Below are 25963 nucleotides of genomic sequence, written 5' to 3' on the forward strand. Positions count from 1 at the left end.
GCTGCTATCTTCTGCATCTGAAAAATACAAAATTGTAGAAAAACATTAGTGACATGTCGGTGCTTATTCTACATTGTAATTGCACAAGAAGCCTAACTCTAATTGTTGAGTAGTTTTCAACAAAAGTTATGTCTAGGTGTTTTCAAGTTAAAATCTTCATTTGGAAAAGTGTTCCTAAGATAACATAGGCCCAGGGGTCTTTTAACGGTGACCTCATATGTACAATATGATATAATAGATGATGTTTTGCTTTTAAACTACCATTTAACATATCTCAGCCCTGTGACCTTGAAAGAAAGTCAAGGTCATTAATTTTAACAAACTTTGTCACCCTTCATCCCAGCCTGCTAATAGCTTAATTAATATCATGTTCCTGGGCCATGTAAGAGAACATGTAATGGTTCCAACAAATTTTGCACCCGTGACTTTGAAAGAAGGTCATGATAATTCATTTGAGCAAAATTGGCAGCCATTCATCCCATGGCCAGCATGCTATCAACCCAATGTCGTGATCCTCGGCCTCTTGTTTACTGAGAAGTAATTAAACCATTTTAACAGATTCAACCCTTTTGACCTAGAAATAAGGTCATTCATCCCAGCATACTACAGACCCATGACCGTGACCCTGGGACTAAAATGTAAACTATTTAAGGACATACGACATCTAAAAGACGATTGTCTCATGCATATGGGTGACCTAAAAACCACTATTTTGAAAGGTGTTTTCAAGTTATTTGGCTAGTCATTCTCAAGGTAAAAAGCTATTTGCCAAGTTATTTACAGGCTATAAACAGATGTTTATATATAAAATGTATACCTAGATGTTTCCAAGATAATAATTGGTAATAGATGTTAACAAGGCAAGTTCATATTTGCCTAGGTGTTTTCATTGTAAAACAATTACTGCCAATGCATTTCCAAGATAAGAGCTATTTGTCTAGGTGTTTCTTAGCTAGGTAAAAACCTATTTGACAGGTGCTTTCAAACTGAAAAACTATTTGCATACTATTGGCTGTTTCCAAGGTAAAAGCTGTTGATCTAAAAGCTGAAATTGGCAAGGTGTTTCCCAGGTAAGTTATTCACCCAGGCACAGTTTTCTGGGTACAGGTAAATAATTTTCGCCAAATTATTTCGAAGGTAAGCCATTTGTTCAGGTTTTTTCCACGGTAAAAGTTCTTGGTCTAGATATAAGCTGGGAGTTTTATAGGCAAGCTGAATAGGCTGGGCGTTTAATATAGGCAAGCTTAAATTCAAGGTAAATTTGTTGTTTATATGTTATATATGTGAAGGTGTTTCCAGGATAAAAAGCTGTTTACAATTGCTGTTTTGAAGGTTTCAAAACCTATTTGAACCTAGATTTGTTTTAAAGGTAAACCTATTTGTCCTTAAATATATAATGAAGGTAAAACCTATTTGCCCTAATAGGTTTTTGAAGGTCAAACCTATATGCCCATATATATATTTTGAAGGTAAAACCTATTTGCTGCTAGACATTTTAAAAGTAAAACCTATTTGCCCCAATATTTTTAAGGTAAACCTTTTTGCCACAAGAGGTGTTTTGAAGGTTAACCTATTTGCCCCTAAATATATAATGAAGGTAAAACCTATTTGCCCCTACAGCTGTTTGGAGATAAAAATATTTGCACCTAGAGATGTTTTGAATGTAAACCCTATTTGCCCCTAGGTGTTTTAAAGGTAAACCCTATTTGCCCCTAGGTGTTTTAAAGGTAAAACCTATTTGCCCCTAGGTGTTTTAAAGGTAAAACCTATTTGCCCCTAGACGTCGTTCCATAGTATAACGTTTATATGTTCATGCATTTCAAGGTAAGCTTTGTGGTCGTGTTTCCAAGGAATACTTATATGTACACATGTAGCATCCAATTCCGCAGGCCATATATTCATGAAATCATTCTATGTTCAAACATACAGTTTGTATACTCAACCTAACTTTCCCTAATTTGCTGAAATCGTGATAAAGCAGCTAAAAAGAAAAAGGCATTAACATAAAGAAGTGCCCTGCTGAAATCTTTCCAAAATTTTTATCACTGAACAGATTTAAATCAGTTATCTGATTTATCACCTAAGTATTCGAGTCCAAGAACAAAATGTGTAATTGAGCATGAATACAATTTCATGAATATGGGCAGTGGTCTTGTTTTTATATGAGACAGTCTGACAGTTGACAGATCTATGCAACATACAAACGTACAATTGTTATCTGACGGCATAATTTTATTTACATGAAAAAAAAGCAATACAAAATCTCAACTTCATTAAAATTCAAAAGTTCTGAGTGACAAAATTCAGTAATTTTTCTTTCAAATTATTTATTTTTTCCAAGTCAAGATGACTGAGATGACTGATTTCCTGCTTTTTTATTTCATTAATTGACTTAAGCATCTAGACATGTTTAAACCAATTTTGTGCATTTGTGATTCTTATATTATATAATCCCTTCCTTTGTCATATAAATCTATTTACATAAGAATCCAATTTTCCAACCCGAGAAAACATGCACAGTTTCAGTTTTCCAGTCCAATGAAATAGATTATACAACAATATACACTGTATATATATATCATATAATGGATACTGAAAATCTACACTCATGACTTGGGAAGTGAGGTCTGACCATGCCTGTATGACAACAGAGAAAATCAGATCACTGTGCTTTCTCACATATACTTCACAGGGTGATCCCACGATTGGTAGGGTACCTTACCCTGTGTGTGACTGATAGAATCTTTCACTCCCTTGGGGGATGAGACAGGGGAATCTCCACCCGAGGGGAAGATTCATAAGTTGCCAAAACATGATGCTTGACGAGTGTTTGGCAGCTTAATTATCCTACCCCGAGGGTTGAGATTCCCCTGTCTCACGTCCATGGGGGTGAATGATTATTTTTCTCTTACGCTGTTTACCCTCTTATGTATCTAATATTGACGTTACATCAATGAAAGGAAATGCTGACGTGACGTAATTAAATTGTCGACGTGACGTGACGTTGTACTGATGCCTTGACGTCATGGTATTGTTGACATGACAAAATGAAATTGTTGAAAATGTGAAAAGAGCAGGTGTAGCTTGTCTTTTCTCTAGGGTGAGATAAGAAAATCTCATCCCGGTAAAACTGTGGGTATCCCTGTCTAGGGTATACGTAAGAGAAAAATGTATCCTCATTCATTCTCTATCCTCTTACAAATTATAATTATCATCTAAAGAAATGATACAATACGTATCCTCAATCACTCTCTATCCTCATACAAATTACCTTCTAAAGAAATGATACAATACATATCCTCAATCACTCTCTATCTTCGTACAAATTATCATCTATAGAAATGATACAATCAGTGTTTTCATTTAGAACCGGTTGCCGGCCAAATTGACCGGTTAGAATGGTGTTTTGGCCGGTTCAAATGACTTAATTCACTTTTTAAAAAATGTCTAAAAACATATTATCGTAATCCTCAGATACATGTATACCTGTTACTATTCATTTGTAGCCTTTTACAAATATTTTTATTGAAAACCCTGTACAATACGTATCCTCAATCACCCTCTATCCTCGTACAAATTATCTTCTAAAGAAATGATACAATACATATCCTCAATCACTCTCTATCCTCGTACAAATTATCTTCTAAAGAAATGATACAATACATATCCTCAATCACCCTCTATCCTCGTACAAATTATCATCTATAGAAATGATACAATACGTATCCTCAATCACCCTCTATCCTCGTACAAATTATCTTCTAAAGAAATGATACCATAGGTATCATCAATCACTGTATCCTCGTATAAATTCTCAATTAAAGAAATGATACATTATGTATCCTCAATCACTCTCTATCCTTGTATAAATTATCATCTAAAGAAATGATACAATAACCCTCTATCATTACAACTGTTTTTTACTTAAATACTTTTCATGTCAAACACATTCTCCCAATTATGATTGCGCAGGAAGATCAGTTTCGGTGAATTATTTTGCATGGCTGGTATATTCTTGTGTTTCCTGACACTGATGGCACTAAGATTTGGTTAGAGTAAAATCCCGATTTAAACTGTGAAATCTTGTTTCAAATATCGGCATCAGTGTATTGACCAAACCGATAACCATCATAATAAGGTATACGATTGTTACATTATCAATCAAATTTTCATAGACAAATACCCCAGTCTTGTGTATAACATATACATCAATGATATATAAATTTGTGCTTTTTTAATAAGCACACTGCAACTTTCTTTAAAAACATTAATTGTGGATTTATTACTTCAAAATATGGTACAAATTACTGTACCTGTTAAAGATATGGAAATCAGATTTCTAGATATTCTGTTATAACAAGTATATATAATTAAATTTTCCATTGTTTGCACGCAGAATGCAGCTTCCCGATTGGTTGGAAATTTTTTTCCCCCATACCACCATGAAAAAAATTTCTGAGAATGGCGCAAAAATGTGACGTCACAATACGACGACTGACGTTGCGTATTGATTTGAGAAAATAAATCCCATATAAAACCAGTAAAATTGTACATAAAACAGGTTTTGAATTAGAAAATTATTTTCAAAAATTAATCATAAACGTTGATCAATGTCAATTGTGTTTTAGTTTCATAGGGGTATGAAAAAAAATTAGTTTGCAACTTTTGTAAGAATTTGCTATGCAGATTCATACAGTTTGCAAACAAATTTTGTTTCATACCCCGAAGAAACTAAAAAAAATTGATATCAATGCTTAATTGTTACTACACAGCCAGACCACAAACTACCACATGTCACAACACTATAAATAATTACATCATTTCCTGTTCTGATCTGCGATAGAGGGAGTAAACAAGTTCAAACAAGTAACCATAATGTAATTATCATGTGGTAGCTATAGGAAACGTTTGGTACAAAAATGTTTAAAAAACTGACTAAGCTGATATAATTAAACACTTCTATAACGGCCAGTATACAGTAACATGCCAAAAGTGCAAATAATTCTTTACATGCCAAAAGAGCAAATAATTCTTTACATGTATGTAAATTTTCAATAAATACCATTGGAAAAATTGTCAAAATGCATGAAAGATATAGTAAAAATATTACGTGACCAAATTACTTATCATTTATCATTGTTTCTCTGTGAAAAAGTTTCTGTGCACTCACACGAGATACGCCTTTGTTTCACTGTTTCACTGTTTCTCTAAACAAAATGTCTGTACACCATATCTTGTCCTGGCATATATATTGTCAGTCAGGGAATTTCCTACAATTTTTCAACTGGGTCCAGGGTCCAATGAATTGAGAATTAATGCGCGACGAAATGGGACATTGGGAAAACGAAAAATAGTGAAATTCATACAAATTTCAGTTTTTCTTTGATGAATCTTAATACTTTATATTATTTTTTATTTCATTTTGTGATCGATAGCTGTTTTTATTTTTCATTTTTTTTTTAAAACTACCTTTAGTACAGGTCTTTTTAGGTAAAACTTAATCTTTCAAAAGTGACTTCAAAATTAGAAATTTTTCAGTGGCAAATTGGGATTTTCACAAGATTATTTTGGGGGAATGGGTTCTTTTAACGGACCCTGTTTATATTGTATGAAATTCCCTGTCAATGTAGCTACTGCCTAGGTAGAATTTTATCCTTTACTGCCTTATACTGTAGCCAACCAAACTCAAAAGGATCTATTTTCACACTGGTTGATCCGCATGACAAGTCTTCCACTACAGAGGTGCACGTGGCTTAGCTCCATCTATGCCTGCCTTAGTCTCACAGTGTCCGATCTTTACAACCTGCCAAACTGAATCTAAATGATGCAGTCTCAGTGTACCCTAATTAGCGCAACCAGACATCGGTTTCCAAGTCACGAGGTTGTGCCTCAGCATCGGTTTCCAAGTCACGAGGTTGCGCCTCAGTATCGGTTTCCAAGTTACGAGGTTGTGTCTCAGCATCGGTTTCCAAGTTACGAGGCTGTGCCTCAGCATCGGTTTCCAAGTTACGAGGCTGTGCCTCAGCATCGGTTTCCAAGTCACGAGGTTGTGTCTCAGCATCGGTTTCCAAGTTACAAGGTTGTGTCTCAGCATCGGTTTCCAAGTTACGAGGTTGTGTCTCAGTATCGGTTTCCAAGTCACGAGGTTGTGTCTCAGTATCGGTTTCCAAGTTACAAGGTTGTGCCTCAGCATCGGTTTCCAAGTCACGAGGTTGTGTCTCAGCATCGGTTTCCAAGTTACAAGGTTGTGTCTCAGCATCGGTTTCCAAGTTACAAGGTTGTGCCTCAGCATCGGTTTCCAAGTTACGAGGTTGTGTCTCAGTATCAGTTTCCAAGTCACGAGGTTGTGCCTCAGCATCGGTTTCCAAGTCACGAGGTTGACTCAGTAAGTTTGAATTATTAAGTGATGTACACGCTAGAATTTCCTACTCTGCAGCCTACATGAACATGACGTCATCAACATCTACACTGGGAATACCAAGGTTATGACCTACCATACTTAAACCTCAAGTACAACTTCCATATACTGAGATTCAACATCACGACGTTTACCTCCACTCTTGAGATTTCAATATCATGGTCTAACTGACAAAATATCACGACTGCCTCCACTCGAGATTTTGAGATCACTATCTTCCTAACTTAACATGAGATCACATGACGCAACAAGACTGTCTCCACTACCGAGACCACATCCTACTTAACAACATGATGTATACACTTCTACTCCGAGATTTCGAGACAACAGCCTATTGATACTAGCTTGTATACTGGTGTCACTATGAGATTTCTAAGATCACATCCTACTTAACAACATGATGTATACACTTCTACTCCGAGATTTCGAGACAACAGCCTATTGATACTAGCTTGTATACTGGTGTCACTATGAGATTTCTAAGATCACATCCTACTTAACGTGATGTATACACTTCTACTCCGAGATTTCGAGACAACAGCCTATTGATACTAGCTTGTATACTGGTGTCACTATGAGATTTCTAAGATCACATCCTACTTAACAACATGATGTATATGCCTCTACTCCGAGATTTCGAGACAACAGCCTATTGATACTAGCTTGTATACTGGTGTCACTATGAGATTTCTAAGATCACATCCTACTTAACAACATGATGTATATGCCTCTACTCCGAGATTTCGAGACAACAGCCTATTGATACTAGCTTGTATACTGGTGTCACTATGAGATTTCTAAGATCACATCCTACTTAACAACATGATGTATATGCCTCTACTCCGAGATTTCGAGACAACAGCCTATTTATACTAGCTTGTATACTGGTGTCACTATGAGATTTCTAAGATCACATCCTACTTAACAACGTGATGTATATGCCTCTACTCCGAGATTTCGAGATCACAGCTTACCTAGCTTGCATCAAGACTGGTGCCACTATCAGATTTTTAAGTGACACTTTACTTAACATGCCGTTATCTTCCACTCCGAGATTTCGAGATCACAGCTTACCTAACTTAACATAATGTAACCTTCCACTCAGAAATTATTATGATTGCAGCCTCCACACTAACAGTAGTTTACGATTTTCCAAACTTAACATCAAGTCTATTAATTATATATATATATATAAATTTGAGACTCAAAGAGTACAGAGTATGTAGTCTAAGTATGAAGTAGCCTACCTAAATCATCATCATCATGTCTAACACAACTCTGAGATCAGCAAAGTCACTACCTACCCAACTCATCATGTCTAACACAACTCTGAGATCAGCAAAGTCACTACCTACCCAACTCATCATGTCTAACACAACTCTGAGATCAGCAAAGTCACTACCTACCCAACTCATCATCATGTCTAACACAACTCTGAGATCAGCGAGGTCACTACCTACCCAACTCATCATGTCTAACACAACTCTGAGATCAGGGAGGTCACTACCTACCCAACTCATCATGTCTAACACAACTCTGAGATCAGGGAGGTCACTACCTACCGAAATCATCATCATGTCTAACACAACTCCGAGATCAGCAAAGTCACTACCTACCCAACTCATCATCATGTCTAACACAACTTTGAGGTCAGGGAGGTCACTGCCTACCAAACTTAACATGACGTAAGCAGGTCACAGCCTACCTAACTTAACATGACGTAAGCAGGTCACAGCCTACCTAACTTAACATGACGTAAGCAGGTCACAGCCTACCTAACTTAACATGACGTAAGCAGGTCACAGCCTACTTAACTTAACATGACGTAAGCAGGTCACAGCCTACTTAACTTAACATGACGTAAGCAGGTCACAGCCTACCTAACTTAACAGGATGTAAGCAGGTCACAGCCTACCTGACTTAACATGACGTAAGCAGGTCACAGCCTACCTAACTTAACATGACGTAAGCAGGTCACAGCCTACCTAACTTAACATGACGTAAGCAGGTCACAGCCTACCTAACTTAACTTGACGTAAGCAGGTCACAGCCTACCTAACTTAACAGGATGTAAGCAGGTCACAGCCTACCTGACTTAACATGACGTAAGCAGGTCACAGCCTACCTAACTTAACATGACGTAAGCCTTGGTGTCCCCTTGCTGTACCAGAATGATGTTCCCTGTCCCGAGCTGCTGTAGGAGTTCCTGTGAGTTGACCGTCTGAAGGATCTCATTCAGTTCGTTGGGAGACATTTCCTCTGTGTTGCCTGTAGTGACAGTCCCGCTCCCAGTCGCATCATCAGTAACGATCAGCTTATCCTCCAAATGCATGACGTTATTCACGTTCTCCATGATCGACTCTACAGCGGTGGATGTAGCACGGGCATCTGAATCAACGGTTTTAGACGGACTGGCAAAGTCTGTGATTGACTCGACTGGTGTTATAGGGGCATCCTCCAACATAGGAACAATGTTGAGAGTGATGTCCGTTGATTCTTCCACCATCCCACCTGCCGCTAGAGTTTCCAATGCCAAATTCACTCCACTTCCTTCACTGTTCAATGGTTTTGATGGACTAACAATTTTTGATTCCGATCCAGTTTTAGACATCTTAATGTAGTTATTCTGGTTAAGTTTAATCTTTCTAGGTGCTATGTTAAACGTAGGTTTCTTTTTATAAGCCGACCTCCTTATAATAACAGGTTCAATTTGAGGTTCGTCCTGTTCAATTGGCTCCGACTGATCTTTGATACTCCCTTCTTTCTTTAGCTGCAACAATTTATCAGATGGTTCGGACGATCCTATCGCCAGTGGGAACTTCTCGCGTATTTCCACTGAACTCATTTGACATTTGAGATGGGTCTTGAGATGACGTGTACATGATGTCACAGTGAAAAACTTTTTCTTACAGATGGGGCACGAATATTTCCATTCCTGTTTGTGCATGAGAAGATGAGCCTTATATGAACATTTCCGTGCAAAGTAGCGGTGACATGTACCACATTGGTTGATTGTCCCATACTTATTGCCGATGATGGCAGCTGTACCATTCTCTATAGCATGTGTCCTCATGTGTAGCCGGTAGTTCTCATTAAGGTAGAAGCCTTTCCCACACAGATCACATCTGTACTGAACCTTCCTGATGTGGACCGTCTGCAGGTGCTTCTGCAGGTTGCCTTTCTGTGAGAAGGTCAAACCACAGTGGCTACAGGAGAAAGGTTTGTCTCCTGTGTGGACTTTCTTGTGGTAGATCAGTTGACTCTTCTTGTTGAATAGTTTATTACAATACTCACAACGGTGACGCCAGCCTTCGCGACCCTCGTGGTGCTGTTTGCGATGCTCACGCAGCGAGGAGTTGGTCTTGTAGGCTTTCTGGCAGACACCACATACATAGTTTCGTGCATCAGAATGTACATGTTTGAGATGGTAAAACATTTCTCCTCTTCCTGAAAAGCACTTTTCGCACACAGGACAGGCCGTGGTACGATCCTTATGCAAGTATTTATGCTTGGTCAACAGACGTTTCGATTCAAATACCTTGTCACACTGGGGACAGGAATGGGGCCCTGGACTTCCTGTTCTACGTGATTTTGGGTTGTTGTGGACTTTTCGAATGTGTTGCTGGACACAGCGTTGAGTCTTGTACGACTTTCCACACAACTCGCACATGAAGTCACGTTGATCAGTGTGGGCGATGATCCTGTGCTTTTTCAGTGAGCCAGCACTAGATAGTATTTTACCGCAGGTATCACATTTAAATACCCGGTGTGATACTGCATGGGAGTACAGCTCATGCTTGTTCTTGAATGATACCTTACAAAGCTTACACTGCAGAGAGCTCAGCAGTACCATGCCATCCTCTGTCAGCAATGGTCCTTCGACTTCTGACCTTGCATCTAATTCTGATCCTGCATTGGACTCTGTTGTGTTTACCTCATTGACCTCTGACTCTGTATTCTTGACCTCTGCCCTGTTGACCTCTTTGCCAGTAACCTCTGAACTAGACTTGTTGCCCTCACCCTCTGTAAACTCTGCAGATTTGCCGAGTTCTTCGTCCCCAGATTCAGTCGCAGCCTCCGTGTTTTCCTCTGTTAGTTCTACCTGTGGTTCCAGCAGTACATCTCCTTTATCGATGTGACGCTGGGTATGAACCTCCATCCAAGTTTGGTTGTATGATGTCTTACTGCAGTATTTACAATAGAGTCGCTTACCTAGGTCACGTTCATTACGGTACAATTCACGCATGCAATATGTCTCAGGGTGCGAGTTTCTGGCATGCTTGTTCAACTCACAACGAAGTTTAAATGATTTCTCACAATGCTGACACACAAATGGTTTTCTTTCAACAACACAAGTTTTCCTATGCTTTGTCAAGGCTTTACGTGTCGAGAACTCGGTACTACAGCCAGAACATGTCAAGAGAGAATGTGACGATGGTTTCTCTTGTTTACTCTCACTCTTCTTTAAATCCCCACTAACATCGTCCACAATCTTGTCCACCTGGTCCAAGTCGACACAACAGATCTGACTGATAAGCAATGTAACATCTTGTGTGTGGCACCTCATGTGCGACATGAGAATTCCTTTGTTAGCAAAACATTTACCACATGTGTCACACACGTGTTTGGGACTATTCTCGCGCCGGTCGCGTCGCTCATTCTCCTTCACAGCCTTGTCAATACAATTCTCGGAATGTTTTTCAAGATTCGCCTCAGAAGCATAGAGCCTTTTACAGAATCGACATCGCCATTCGTGCGATGCTATCTGGTGGCGCCTTAGAGACCAGGGCGCGATACAAACCAAGTTACATTTATCACAGGGATAGAGTTTAGTGGTTTGTCTTATACTCTGACATTTTTTTCTGTGATATATCAGACTTTCATGGTCAGGAAAATCTTTCTGACATGCCAGGCACTTAGTGGAATGTACAATAGTGTGACGCGCTAAGGCTCCGGCTCCTTTGAACACTTTCTCACATGTTGTACATTTGAAGCTTGGTTCAGATTTCCGTTCTTTTCTTTTTGGAGTTTTATATTTTGATGAAGTTGATTTTTTCTCTGACGACTCTTCCTCTTTGACATCAGGCGTAAAATCTTCATCGTTACTGTCAACATCATAACTATTGTCCTCAAAGTCCTCGTCGTTTTCAATACTACACTCAAGGTTCAAACCGATATCTTCATCCTGTGTTAACTGGTCATTGTTAGACTCGCCAACCTGACTGACATCCGTGCCTTTAGATGAAGACCTAATACCTGTGTACGTTTTCCTAGTGCTGGGTCTATCCGCGACACCTCCAGTAGTGTTCATGCTCTTGCCTTTTTCTGCTGACTTTCTCCTTTCAATCCTGGATTTTCCTGATTGTAATGGAGTTTGAGAACTATTTGACCTGCTAGTGGACTTTGTTGAATTACGTGTAGTGAAAGGCGTAAGTGACAACTGTACACTGCAGTCCTTCAACTCTATTGATTTCTCTCCTGACCTATGAACTTTGAACTTTGTGGAATGTTTGGAGGGACTTTCGGAGATCCCACTTCCAGAACTGGAACTTTTCTCAGACTTCAATATTTTTGTCTTCCCCCCTACATTTTTTTCACTTGATATCGGATCGTTCTTTTTAGTTTTGAAACTTGTCCTTTCTTCTTTATCTTCCTTTCCTTTAATTGTCTTACTTTCGATTGGGGAAGTTTTCAGATCAGTTTGAATTATTTGCCGGCTGAATTTCAATATTGGACTCATCTCACAATCAGCAAATACTTTACGTTTCCGCTTCGCACGAAGGGACATCCCAAAGGGGGAGCCTGTGTCAGCATCTGTGATTTGTTCTGCATCCTCCACAGAGTTGCTGAGGCAGGACCTGTCTAAGTCATCCTCTTTTAACTCATTTTGTCTAAGTTCATCCTCCCCTGGTGAGTCTTCTCCTTCATCCCTGTTTGAGTCTGTGATAGATTTTTTAGTCCCCAACACTTGCCTTTTTACCACTGATGTTTTTGCCAACAGTTTAACAGCATCCAGAACATTATCAGCAACAGTCTCTGTTCCTTTACTATCTTGGTTTCCAGAGTTCCCTTTATTTGCCTCATACCTTTCTGCTGTTTTTGGTGACAATGGTGAAATTTTCTGTGTGGAACTTTGTTTCGTTTTCTGTTTTTCTGATAATGACGCCATCTTGCCGGCAGGTTTTGTTATTTCCTGGGCGTTGGTCTGCTGTATTTCCTGTTTTCCTGGCGATGATACCATCTTGTCCGCAGGTTTTGTTATTTCCTGGGCGTTGGTCTGCTGTATTTTCTGTTTTCCTGGCGATGATACCATCTTGTCCACAGGTTTTGTTATTTCCTGGGCGTTGGTCTGCTGTATTTTCTGTTTTCCTGGTGATGACACCATCTTGCCTGTAGGTTGTGATATTTTGGGGGTTGTCTGTCCTACTGGATTCTGCCCCTGACCCTGTTCACTAACGGTCGCCTTGGAACCTGCAGACAGAAAACAACTCAGCGGTAGTATTGATTCGAACAGAGATGTGCTGTATACTTTAATCACATTGCAGGCTTCCTATGTACTATGGAATTTCCTGATTTATTTTTCAATTTCAGTTACCATTCTTTCAAAATTGATCAAAAAACTGTATGTTTACACCGAAATGAAAGCAAATCTGAATATGAGCCGTGAATAATGTATTATGTAAGATATATTTTCAAAAAAATTAATACTGGAAAAAATTTCATTGTATCAGGATGTGAAATATAACTTGACTGAATGTTCGAATTTTGAAGAAATTACCGCAGTGTTGTTGTCTGTCCGCACACATAATTAACCCACATAATTAACCCACATAGTTAAAATTAATCACATTGCAAGTACATAATTGTTTGATCTAACAAATTTTGTCAATCAAGTCTTTTTCAAATTATTGAAAGAGACCTAATTCACTTCTGTTAGTTCAATAATCCAGCACCATATATATACAATTACCCTGAAAAAGCGGAGAGAAAAATATCCATGTATACATATAACATGTACAATAATAAAAGAATATGATAAGTGAAAATGAGGCTCATCATGCAAATATTACCTAGCTAGCACCGATTGATAACCACAACCAAATCAAGTGCAGAATTTCATACTGTGATATCAGATAAAAATTAACTAAATCTGTCCTAGGGCTCATGAATATCTTCAACAAAACCTTTGCATGGACATGGATGGATGTACACACAACAATAGGCCGTTTGAGATGGACAACAAGAAACATTAACCAAATTACAGATTAGACATAGATCTTATTTAGTTTAGTTTATTTAACACCCTATTAACAGCCACTGTCATTTAGGTACGTGTCAGGTTTTGGAGGTGGAGGAAAGCGAAAGTACATGGTGAAAAAACCACCGACCTTCGGTCAGTAACAGGCAACTGCCCCACTTAGGTTTTGAACATGCAACCCAGAGGTGGAGGGCTAGTGATAAGGTGTTGGGAAACATAAATCTCCAGCTAGCTGTTATAGAAACAGGATTGGTAAATGTCAGATCCTAATGACAAAGGGTTCATCAACAAAAATCGGTGATCAAATTTTCATCAAATATTCCGTAGTGCATTGCTACCTTTGTTTCCAGGTATAAAATGGCTATACAGACTATATATATGTATACCATATTCCCAGTCGGTCGATCATGATGCTGCAGTGATTTTTTCCCCCTCAAACTGCCTTTTTTATTGTGCAAAAGGAAGTTCTTATTTACAACACATAAACGTTTAACCTGGCTAGAAAATAAATGAAAACATGTTGTTTCATTGATATTATATATGCTATAAGATGTCCTGTGATTTTGACCGATTCAAATTAAAGTTACGTTATTGTAAGGATGTGGTAATGTGCTAAAATTAAAAAAATTGTAAGAAATTAGTTACGTTATTGTAAGGATGTGGTTAATTAAGAAGATTTGGGTCAGTCAAAGTTACGTTTTTGTAAGGATGTGGTTAATTAAGAAGATTTGGGTCAGTCAAAGTTACGTTATTGTAAGGATGTGGTTAATTAAGAAGATTTGGGTAAGTCAAAGTTACGTTATTGTAAGGATGTGGTTAATTAAGAAGATTTGGGTAAGTCAAAGTTACGTTTTTGTAAGGATGTGGTTAATTAAGAAGATTTGGGTAAGTCAAAGTTACGTTATTGTAAGGATGTGGTTAATAGACCCCTTTCACAATCCCCGCAATCGACTACAATTTAGAGTTATTTCCCTTGAATATTTCTGAAAACGAGGCTAAGCCTGCTGAGAGACACTCCCGTGTTTGTCTCCAATGTCAACACTGTCGGCTTTGAATTTTAAGTTGAACAACACGGAAGATTTAAACAAACTGAAGGTTGTTGAGTTGAAAGAGATTTAAAAATACAGCGGTGAGAATGTAACAGGAAACAAATCTGCTCTAATAGCGAGACGTATTTCTCTTAAAATCAAGTTAAATGCCACGGATAATATAGATGCCAGTGATGTATCGGACTCTACCGCCGGGATTGACCTAGGCCTATTTAAGGCGCTTGACGTAGAGAAAGAAAATTTTCTTACGAGCAAATGTCAGCAAAAGATCGCATATGGAGTGGAGACTTGAGGAAAATGGTCGAATTTAATTTTCACCAACTCCATAATTATCTCGTAGGCATGGATCACTGGTAATTAATTAAACTGCTGCTGAAACCTTTTTTCAAAGTGCTTCATGACACTTTTTTCATTGATGTTTGACTCCGAAAATAGCCGGTTTGTGCTGCTCCTTTTACATGTAATTGACACATTTATGATAAATCAATGAATTGCTATTATATACTTGAATTAGAGGTTTTAATATATAATTGAACAATATATAGCAATGATTAATAGGGTAAAGTAACTTATACATTATATATAAGCTAATGTGCTGGTAATCGGTTATTAATACATAAAATTTGTCAATTTCTGAAAAGTTGTCCTGTACAAACAGGTTGACAGGTGAATAACGTCATGGTTCGTCAATAAAATTTGTTAAAGTTAATGCGTGTCCTGAGCGTTTTTTTTCACGCCCCGTAATTCATTAAACGATATTTCAAAATTATAGTTGCTGTATCATATAGACGGAGGACATCTAATAGATTAATGTGCAAAATTTGACTCTGATTAGACTAGTGCATAATATGCAAATGTACCGGCGAAGTTACGGTGCAATACATTATTACATATACATATGTCCTGTGAGGAATGAGTGACCTGCGAGGAATGAGTGTCCTGTGAGAGTTTTTGCCCCGTAATTCGTTAAATAGTATTTTCTGTTAATTCCTTCTGCATCATACGGATGAACATCGAACCTATTAACATGCAAAAATTGACATCGAGTTTGATGCGAAGAAAGCATAATAATTCATTCATTTTCGGTGCAGTGTCCTGTGCGGTATTTGCACACCCCACAATTCGTACATATACGCGATGTCTATTACTATCAATGTGCAAAATTTGACTTTGATAGAACAAGTACATTTTATCAAATGTTACGACGAATTTACAGTAAGTATAAGATGAGTGTCCTGTCAGTTTTTTGCACATTTTGTTAAATTGATAGGTGTAATAGATATGAATATTAACTAATAGTATAACTTATTTTGAAGTCATTACTGAGTACAGGGTAAATAGGTTAAAATGTTTGCGCCACTCTACGAAATAAAGGCCATACATTTTAAATGTTAAAAACAACTGTTATCGGTAATGTACGAAAAAGCAGTACTGCCGTCAACTATATATTTAAATGTATTTAAACTTTATAAGTGCGTTAACTATGTAGACAGTGTATTTGCACTTTTAATAAATACGTGTAATAAGAAATTACATTAAAAGTTAAAACTGTGCGTTTTCTTGGTGTACATGTTGATCGTGAGCGTTAGTTAAATATTGAAGGATTTTACTTTTCATTATATTTTATTAACCATAATTATTTGTAAACATCGTTCTTTTTTCAAAAGGTGATTAACAGTATATGAATTGATTAGTGATGCCAACTAACTCACTGTAAATTATTGCCTCAGTTATGTGAAGTGGTTGATGACTTGCCAATGACCAGTTTTGTTTCGCGACTATTCAATTCAGCCCCATGCTGTGTCGATGTCAATGTACGGGTCATGGACATTATCATGGACATTATTGCAACAAAAGGCAGTAACGTATGCAAGTGTAACAGGACAATTATTATACCTTTTGTTGATTTTCTGTTTGCTTTTTATTTTATGTGATGCGTATTTTCGAGTGATTAAATAACAGAGGTGTGTATATATATACTCTAATAAGTATCACAGATATCCTCTATATTTATGTATGTTTTATATACATGTGCATAAATGTACAGATATGTGTGTTGGTCATATAGTAATAACAATACATGGGAAGGTAATGCATATCACAAGTTATTTCCTGTATAATTATAATATACGGACTTAGGGAGAAAATACGTATATTTCAGGAGTAATAAAGTTATTTCTTGTATAATTCTTATAAACGGACTTTGGGAGAAAATACGTATAGATCTACGTGTATTTGTAATTCTTATATAACGGACTTTGGGAGAAAAATACGTATATTTCAGGCGTAATAAAGTTATTTCTTGTGTAATTCTTATAAACGGACTTAGGGAGAAAAATACGTATATTTCAGGCGTAATAAAGTTATTTCTTGAGTAATTCTTATAAACGGACTTAGGGAGAAAAATACGTACCGTAAATATTCGCGTATAGTGCGCACTTTTTTTCAAAAATTGACAAGTGAAAAAGACCACTGCGCACTATACGCAAGTACAAGCCTTTTCCCAGTCAGAATGAATGTGATTTGACCGAGATTTGTGATCGTTTCCTTTAATTTCACAGCAGCATTGATTTAATACTTATATATATACATATATAAAGCATTAAGAAAGTAATAGTTAACAAATAATCAAAGAAATGAATAGTTATTTTAATGTTTAATTCCTTGAAATTGTGTATTTATCAGCAATTACGTGGATTTATCTAAGTCGATCGTGAGCCACATGTTCCGTACACATACGATCTCACTTGAGCATGTTCCCGTATTCAGGTCCAAAACGATGTATAACATCTCAATTAACATCAAACAAAACTTGAAATGATATAGCAGTACTTAGTTATTTCATACTTCTAAATTAATCACCTTATAAATCCAGAATGTTGCCAGAAACTGATAACGTTCAACTTGTTTATTTACGGAAGCTGTAACAGCACGCATGCGCAATTAGCACGGGTAACACTCATGCGGCAGTCACTGACCAACTGGCCATATAAAATACGATATGACTGTGAAAACTACCGGGGTACTCTTATTTATCGTCTGCACTGTAGATTTATCCTTTACACATGTTAATTCATTGATATGAAAGTTGTGACCAGCACGACGACTGCAGACCTGTTTCCGTACTGTATACAAAATGGCGGCCTGTGTTACATTACGTAGCAGTCAGCTTACTAGTCAATCTTGTTATAATTGAGCTTAATTAGCTTTGTATGTTCGTGGACAGATACCACAAGAGATCATACCTGCGTGAAAAACACATGGTAATTGAGGGTAGGAATAATTATTTTGTTGGTACAACAGCGTAGATGGGACCTAGATGGGACCGCTACAATTTGCAAGCTGACTAGGCCTGTGGCGGTATAATGTAAACAACCTGTCAATCCAATGTGTCAAATCTGACCGGTGATTCCAATTAAATGTGGTACATTGTAAATAAGCTTTCATAAGTTACAAATTCCTATCATCTTATGCTTTATAATTCATCTACCGCTCAGTTGAAAATTGAAAAAAAAATTGTTAATTTTTTTTTTTTTTAAATGAACCTCAAAAACGTACCTGCGCACTATACGCGAGTGCGCACTATACCCGAATATTTACGGTATATTTCAGACGTAATAAAGTTATTTCTTGTATAATTCTTATAAACGGACTTTGGGAGAAAATACGTATATATAGATCTACGTGTATTTGTAATTCTTATATAACGGACACAGTTTTAAAGTTTGAGCAGTTCGATCACCAGTGATCATGACCATGCCTGCGTCAAAGTACCCGAGGTTGGCACGGCGCCACAGGACACTCACTAGTTAGTACACCACAGGTACTTGTGGACATGATTATGATGTTTTTAATTTAAATGTTTTATTATAGACGATTAAATTATTGTATCACAATCGCATGCTTAATTTGTAAAAAAAATATCGTACCTCGGCCTTATAAATACTAAATTTATAACGCCGAGGTACGATATATTTTTTTTACAAATTAAGCCTGCGATTGTGATACAATAATTTAATCATCTATAATAAAACATTTAAATTCAAAACATCATAATCATGTCCACAAGTCTACCTGTGAACAAAATCACGGGACGTGCGAACACCCCGCGGGACACCCTGCAATGTAACTTCGACAGTACATTTAAATAATATGCACTCGTGCAATCAAAGTCAACTTTTGCATGGTAATAGGCTCAATGTTTATCTGTATGATACAGAAAACATAATTTTAAAATATCATTTAATGAGTTACGGGGCGTGTAAAAACAATCACAGGACACTCATTCCTCACAGGACACTCGTATGCTTATGGCACCGTAACTTCGAGTTCGCCGGTAGGTATGCACTCGTTATATCAAAGTCAAATTTTACATCTTCATAGGTTAGATATTCATCTGTATGATACAGAAAAAAATATTTAATAATATCACTTAACGAAATGCGGGGCGTGCAAAAACCCTCACAGGACACTCATTAGGCACACCCCTTGTGACTTGTGACCGTCAACTTGTCAGCAGGCTGAGCCTCGTTTTCGCGAAATTCAGGGGAAATAACTCTTTACATTTTGCGATTGTGAAACTGGCCTATTAAGAAGATTTGGGTAAGTCAAAGTTACGTTATTGTAAGGATGTGGTTAATTAAGAAGATTTGGGTAAGTCAAAGTTACGTTATTGTAAGGATGTGGTTAATTAAGAAGATTTGGGTAAGTCAAAGTTACGTTATTGTAAGGATGTGGTTAATTAAGAAGATTTGGGTAAGTCAAAGTTACGTTATTGTAAGGATGTGGTTAATTAAGAAGATTTGGGTAAGTCAAAGTTACGTTATTGTAAGGATGTGGTTAATTAAGAAGATTTGGGTAAGTCAAAGTTACGTTATTGTAAGGATGTGGTTAATTAAGAAACAATTGACACAACAACTGTTTGGCATTCATGATACACATCTATTTTCTAGAAAAATATGGGCAAATTTGGGAGGTCATATTTGGAAACGATCAAATTCCTATCAGTAAGGGAAATTATGTATATCAATATATATATAATTTATGTTTCAAATGGATTCATTTTTTTAGGTCAAAAATAAAATTAAGTATGTTGGGCATTGACCGAGCGACTAGGCAATTATCTGCCTATTCAAGAAATTGTTTGCCTTCCATTTGTGTCTTCACTAATAAAAAAATTCTGGATCCAGATCTGCTTTGTTATATATATTAGAAACTAAGTCATTTAAGCACTTTAAGAGCAAGTAATCTTTATATTGATCAAGCAATTCAAGGACCTTGACATATCCTACATATTCTTAAAAAAAAGTGCTTATGTGTTAGTTTTAATTTGACGTTGAATAAAATATCTATTTTCGCATATTATGTTATCTTGTGTGAATTTTATGAAGTACAAATATTTCTATTTTTAAGAAAAAAGCATTTCCCTACCTACCTATATATAGCTACCCGATTACTCTGATTAGTTATAAAATTGAACCTCCATGAGGCCAACCCTAAAATATAGTGTGTTTGACATTAACAGACCCACCTCTCTGAAGGCTAAGTGACTTCAATAACCCTGGGTGAGCTATGTCCTGAAGGCTAAGTGACTTCAATAACCCTGGGTGAGCTATGTCCTGAGGCTAAGTGACCTCAATAACCCTGGGTGAGCTATGTCCTGAAGGCTAAGGGGTCTTCAATAACCCTGGGCGAGCTATGTCCTGAAGGCTAAGTGACTTCAATAACCCTGGGTGAGCTGTGTCCTGAAGGCTAAGTGACCTCAATTACCCTGGGTGAGCAATGTCCTGAAGGCTAAGTGACCTCAATAACCCTGGGTGAGCTATGTCCTGAAGGCTAAGTGACCCCAATAAAACTGGGTGAGCTATGTCCTGGGTGAGCTATGTCCTGAAGGCTAAGGGGTTTTTAATAACCCTGGGCATGCTATGTCCTGAAGGCTAAGTGACTTCAATAACCCTGGGTGAGCTATGTCCTGAAGGCTAAGTGACCTCAATAACCCTGGGTGAGCAATGTCCTGAAGGCTAAGTGACCTCAATAACCCTGGGTGAGCTATGTCCTGAAGGCTAAGGGGTCTTCAATAACCCTGGGCGAGCTATGTCCTGAAGGCTAAGTGACTTCAATAACCCTGGGTGAGCTATGTCCTGAAGGCTAAGTGACCCCAATAACCCTGGGTGAGCTATGTCCTGAAGGCTAAGGGGTCTTCAATAACCCTGGGTGAGCTATATCCTGAAGGCTAAGTGACCTCAATAACCCTGGGTGAGCTATGTCCTGAAGGCTAAGGAGTTATTAATAACCCTGGGCGTGCTATGTCCTGAAGGGTAAGTGACTTCAATAACCCTGGGTGAGCTATGTCCTGAAGGCTAAGTGACCTCAATAACCCTGGGTGAGCAATGTCCTGAAGGCTAAGTGACCTCAATTACCATGGGTGAGCTATGTCCTGAAGGCTAAGTGACTTCAATAACCCTGGGTGAGCTATGTCCTGAAGGCTAAGGGGTCTTCAATAACCCTAGGTGAGCTATGTCCTGAAGGCTAAGTGACCCCAATAACCCTGGGTGAGCTATGTCCTGAAGGCTAAGTGACTTCAATAACCCTGGGTGAGCTATGTCCTGAAGGCTAAGGGGTCATTAATAACCCTGGGCGAGCTATGTCCTGAAGGCTAAGGGGTCTTCAATAACCCTGGGTGAGCTATATCCTGAAGGCTAAGTGACTTCAATAACCCTGGGTGAGCTATATCCTGATGGTTAAGTGACTTCAATAACCCTGGGTGAGCCGATACAAACAACCAATGACAGGTCTTTCCACAATACTTACTGTAGCAATGTTTAATGAAGCGCTGTACAACATCTTTGTTTGCCTGCAGGAATAGTCTGCCCTTCGCTGATCCAATGTTTAAGGCCTTGGTTGGGCAGGCTGTTACCAGATAGTATTCAAAACCTTTGTCCACCAGTTCACCACACTGAAATTACAAAAATTCTCCATCTCAAATAAGTCATCACACTAAAATCACAAAATTTCTTCATTTCAAATAAGTCATCACACTAAAATCACAAAAATTCTCGATAGATCTCAAATAAGTCATCACGCTAAAATCACAAAAATTCTTGATCTAAAATAAGTCATCACACTAAAATCAAAAAAATTCTCAAAGGAAATTTCAACAAAGGACTTGTAGCACCTATTTCCGAGGCTTATATGGGCTCCATCCTAAATAAGATGGAAATTATTTCCTACACAAAATTCACCACATTTGCAGTTTATTGTTGAAAATTCCATTACCAATTCACTTATTTTCTTCCAAAAATGAGACAAAAAAGGCCTCATCCCAAAGAATGTCCAAACTTGTTTTAGTCACAATATAATGACAAAAAGTACATCATTCTATTGCCAGCTAGGGTTTAATGTTTACACTGGATATCTTATAAACAGGATCCTTTTCAGGTAAAATGTAGCTATATATATATATAGTCCATCTGAAATTTAAATGAGTTCCTAAAGAAAAATGTGTTCCTTTTAATTTTAAATGCATGTTCATTGTTGAAACTCTACATGTATTATCTGTATCATTTCACACCTGGGTCATACATATGCATGACATCTCGTTTCTATGGTGATTCTCTCTTCCTTACCTGCCCACATTTATACTTACCATTTTATTAACCATGTGGAGGACCAGCTCAATATTTTGACCGTCAGCCATTTTGCTTTTTCTGAGGACTGGCTTTTTCGGGTGTTCGAGCTTCTAGGGACCTAATGTTAATAGAAACAAGAAAACAAATTATCAGCAATGTACTGAAAGTATATTCCATTCAAATCTGCAGCCAAGCCCAAGGCGTACACTAATGTATAGTCTAGATCTAATGACAACATAGACCGTGGTTTTGTGTTTAAAATTCAGCTTATAACTGCTGTCTCTATAATAGATCTTGAGCAATGATTTGTAAACAATGTTTACTATTTTCATTCCAGTTTTTTTCCCATTGATAGATAAAAAAAAAAAAAAAAAAAATAATAAAACAAAACCCCATTTTCCTACTGAAATTTTCCTCTTCAGTTTACCAGGTTCGAAAAATATTTCATATACTAATATTTTTTCAACCTGGTAATGACTAATGAGACAGAGAGGATGCATTTGATTCCAGCATATCCTTGCATTGGATGTTACCAACCTGATAATATATAGCGATAATTAAATAAATAGAGGAAATATCGAAATACTGTGTCATACGAGCGAAATATATGTTATATTTAACAGGAAACCATTCAATTTTCTGTTTATTGCATTTCATAAACTTAAAAACGAAATTAAAACGTCAAAAAAATTGATAGTCAAAAAGGGCGGGAGTCAGTTATGACATCATCGCCTTGTGCCGTTACTCCACGTCAACATGACGGCGCCATTTTGAAAGGAGTGATCAGCACAATGTAAGCGTTTTCTGCTGTTGTCGGAGAATCAGTGCTTGAATAGCTAACATTAGTGTTGGGAATCGGATGTAATTTCCTAATCGATTAATCGGCATAATCGGAGAGCCCCTTCCGATCGATTATCGATTATAATCGGATAGTATGTAAATCAGAGCTATTTATTAAATGTATTATGAATATTTGAAAAAATGTATTGTGAATTCATGATTAAAAGTTTAAAACAATATTAACAAGTTTCCAATGAACATACCAGATTAATAGAAATAGAAGAAGTCATACGAGATGTTGTTGTTATTATTTCCCATCCACAATCTGTATAATACTCATATTAATTGGTACAGAAATCCAGTATTTGAAACATGTCAACGTAATCCAAAACTAAAGCCATTGTTCAAAGTTGTAACGTAACAGACCAGTCAGTATGTAACTTTTGGTTTCGTTTACTTTAGCATGAATATCACCGGCAAACGTTGAAATTCAAATTGAAACTGAAACAAGTCACTTGATACGCCATCATACGGGAGAAAAAAAAATACGTCAACTTATCTTTATTAACATATCAGCGAAGGCGGCAAGCTGCCGCCTTCATATCGAGGGTTTCTTTATTTGGAGGCCCTTTTTTACTTTTCCAAATCCAAAATATTTCCATACTAAAGGTACTCGCGCCTGGGTGGTGGAATAATTCCGCCTCATGTGTCACCGTCTCAAGTGCCTCCATTTTGTTCAAGCGTATGAGTTAAACAGACGCTTTATAACTGTATATGAGTGCGTGAAGCGTTTTCGTGACCGGAACAGTGACTAACAAAGAAACCAACAGAGGGCACTTATTCCGGAAACGCCGCATTTTTTACCGGAGATATTTTCAATGGAAATTTCACTAATCGATTATTGAATTTAACAATCGATTATCGCTATATTTTGGTAATTTCGATTAATTTTCGATTATAATCGATAATCGGCACACCACTAGCTAACATCAAGTTAGTATTTAGTCAAAAACTGGTCAGAATATTTCAAAGATAAAGAAAAATAACCAATTTATCTATCTACGCTTCAATTGGAAAAATCGGCAAGTTTCAACGAGGTGAATACAAAGGTCCGCTCTGACTGGTCAAAAACGGAAAACTTATATTTTCACTGCTTTTTTATTAGTTTTATTAGTTTCATAAATTTCTATATTTCTCTGGCAAAAATGCAATAAACATGCAGGTTATATTAAAAAATGTTGGGGAAAACTGGAAACTTGCGTATATACATATATATATATACATGATATGTACATTTGTATACATGTACATATAGTCATATACCCAAACTTAGTGTCTCAGTCTACATTACCTATGGTCGTCATCATATGTATACTCATCCCTATAGCTAATGACCATCTAAATCTACAACAAATCTAGGTCTTGAAACTGACCGCCTGCTCTGATAGTTTGCCCAACTGCTCCAACAGAATTTGGTCAAGTTGTATAAATATGTCATAAAGTCAGTTCAGGACATGGGTAAACGTTGCCCGACAGGCGTCAGTATATATATATATATAATTAAGAAAGAGCGAGAGTTCAAGGGGTTCAAATTTGAAGTGGCTAGATGTTGCTATGCTGGATTGTGCTGGATCTGTTTGAGAGGGATTTACCTTAAACAGTATAACTGTTGTACATGTTGCTGATCCTGAATTACTACAAGAGTCTGACACGTAACTGGGAGATTGTTTTGTGATGCTCTCAACGGCCCATGATAGGTATACATACTAAACTATTCAAAACTCAGGCATTGATTGGCAAGTCACTCGGGAACTGTAACACGGCTGTTGTCTTCGTCGGGGTTTTTATGCTACATTATATGTAAGTTATTGCAAAATTTACCGTTTAAGCGATTTGGGTCTTTTTTAATGTGTGCCTAAATTTGTTCTAGGAGGTATGATAAACACTCGTGTAAAGAATTTGGGTGATTAGGACGAAATTTGAGCAACAGGGCAATGGTGTATTTTCTTAAAAAAGTCCAGTTGATAATCATGCTGTCGCTTTTAACTAGAAGGCGCTCATGTCATGATCAGGTCAAATGCGGGCTGGCAGCAGGACTTTAGGTAAACCTAAAATACGTATTTAAAATATATCTGGGTTACAGTCAAAGTTAAATTTAGTAGAAGCAAATAGAAGTTAAAATAATCATAAATCGGTATTAAAAATAAGAAGAAAAGTATCACACATTCTGAACACGACAAAATAACGCCCAACTTTTTCAAAATGGCGGAAAAGCGCAAAGCGGTGAAAAGGAGAAAGATGCCTCGAAATACACCATACGTTTTATACGTGATATATCATTCAATTTTAAATTTCCATTAACTTCAATGGAATACCATTTTAATTACTTTTTTTAATATTTACCTTTAAAGTCCATGATATCCGTCGTTAAGTCGTCTTTCTTCTTTCCACCTTGCATTTATTAAATGTCAAGGTCAAGTTGGACTTCCGCTACGTATAATCTAAATTGGAAACGATATCGAGCTGAATACTCCGTATTTTCAGATTGGGGTCATTTCTTGTACCATGAGCCGATCCCGATCTTTGAACCGAGCTTTTGACCCGGGCCCGAGCTTTGGGTATTTTCTTGGAAATAAATATTACTCTTGAAATCGCCGATTTTCAATTTTCAGGGAGGGGTGTATTTCTTGTATCCCGCACTCAAGCGTGACTAGGCCTATTCACGTTTTTTGCAAATTATTTAAAATACATGCTTTATTTTTGTGACATTCTTGCACGCATGTAACCAGTAAACATTGCTTGTTTAAAAGATATCAACTTCAACATCAAT

At 37.3% G+C, this 25963-nt stretch overlaps 2 protein-coding genes across 3 annotated transcripts; one reads left to right on the forward strand and one right to left on the reverse strand.

Moving 5' to 3' along the window:
* Positions 1-2214: 2214 nt before the first annotated feature.
* LOC117315704 (zinc finger protein 236-like) lies at positions 2215-25618 on the reverse strand. Of its 2 annotated transcripts, XM_033870029.1 has the most exons (5): positions 25537-25618; positions 22371-22471; positions 21536-21680; positions 8544-12889; positions 2215-8473 (listed from the first exon to the last, which is right to left on the reverse strand). In XM_033870029.1, the coding sequence occupies exons 2-4, from the start codon at positions 22419-22421 to the stop codon at positions 8544-8546; spliced, it is 4542 nt and encodes a 1513-aa protein (XP_033725920.1). In that variant the 5' UTR covers positions 22422-22471; positions 25537-25618; the 3' UTR covers positions 2215-8473. The 2 variants fall into 2 exon arrangements, with proteins under 2 accessions (XP_033725920.1, XP_033725919.1); XM_033870028.1 differs by having other exon boundaries at positions 2215-12889.
* On the forward strand, positions 5822-6403 carry LOC117315863 (early nodulin-75-like). Its single transcript, XM_033870269.1, has one exon. The coding sequence runs from the start codon at positions 5822-5824 to the stop codon at positions 6401-6403; it is 582 nt and encodes a 193-aa protein (XP_033726160.1).
* Positions 25619-25963: the final 345 nt, after the last annotated feature.

Source organism: Pecten maximus, chromosome 17, assembly GCF_902652985.1.
Source record: "Pecten maximus chromosome 17, xPecMax1.1, whole genome shotgun sequence".
Taxonomy (NCBI): Eukaryota; Metazoa; Mollusca; class Bivalvia; order Pectinida; family Pectinidae; genus Pecten; species Pecten maximus.

What these genes read in the sequence shown, in the direction of transcription:
- LOC117315863 (XM_033870269.1), top strand. Translation starts at nt 5,822, where the DNA reads ATGATGCAGTCTCAGTGTACCCTAATTAGCGCAACCAGACATCGGTTT.
- LOC117315704 (XM_033870029.1), bottom strand. Translation starts at nt 22,421, where the DNA reads ATGGCTGACGGTCAAAATATTGAGCTGGTCCTCCACATGGTTAATAAA. An exon ending in TCCACATGGTTAATAAAATG is followed by an intron (nt 21,681 to 22,370) that starts GTAAGTATAAAT and finishes TTGTAATTTCAG; the next exon opens with TGTGGTGAACTGGTGGACAA. An exon ending in CTTCATTAAACATTGCTACA is followed by an intron (nt 12,890 to 21,535) that starts GTAAGTATTGTG and finishes TTCTGTCTGCAG; the next exon opens with GTTCCAAGGCGACCGTTAGT.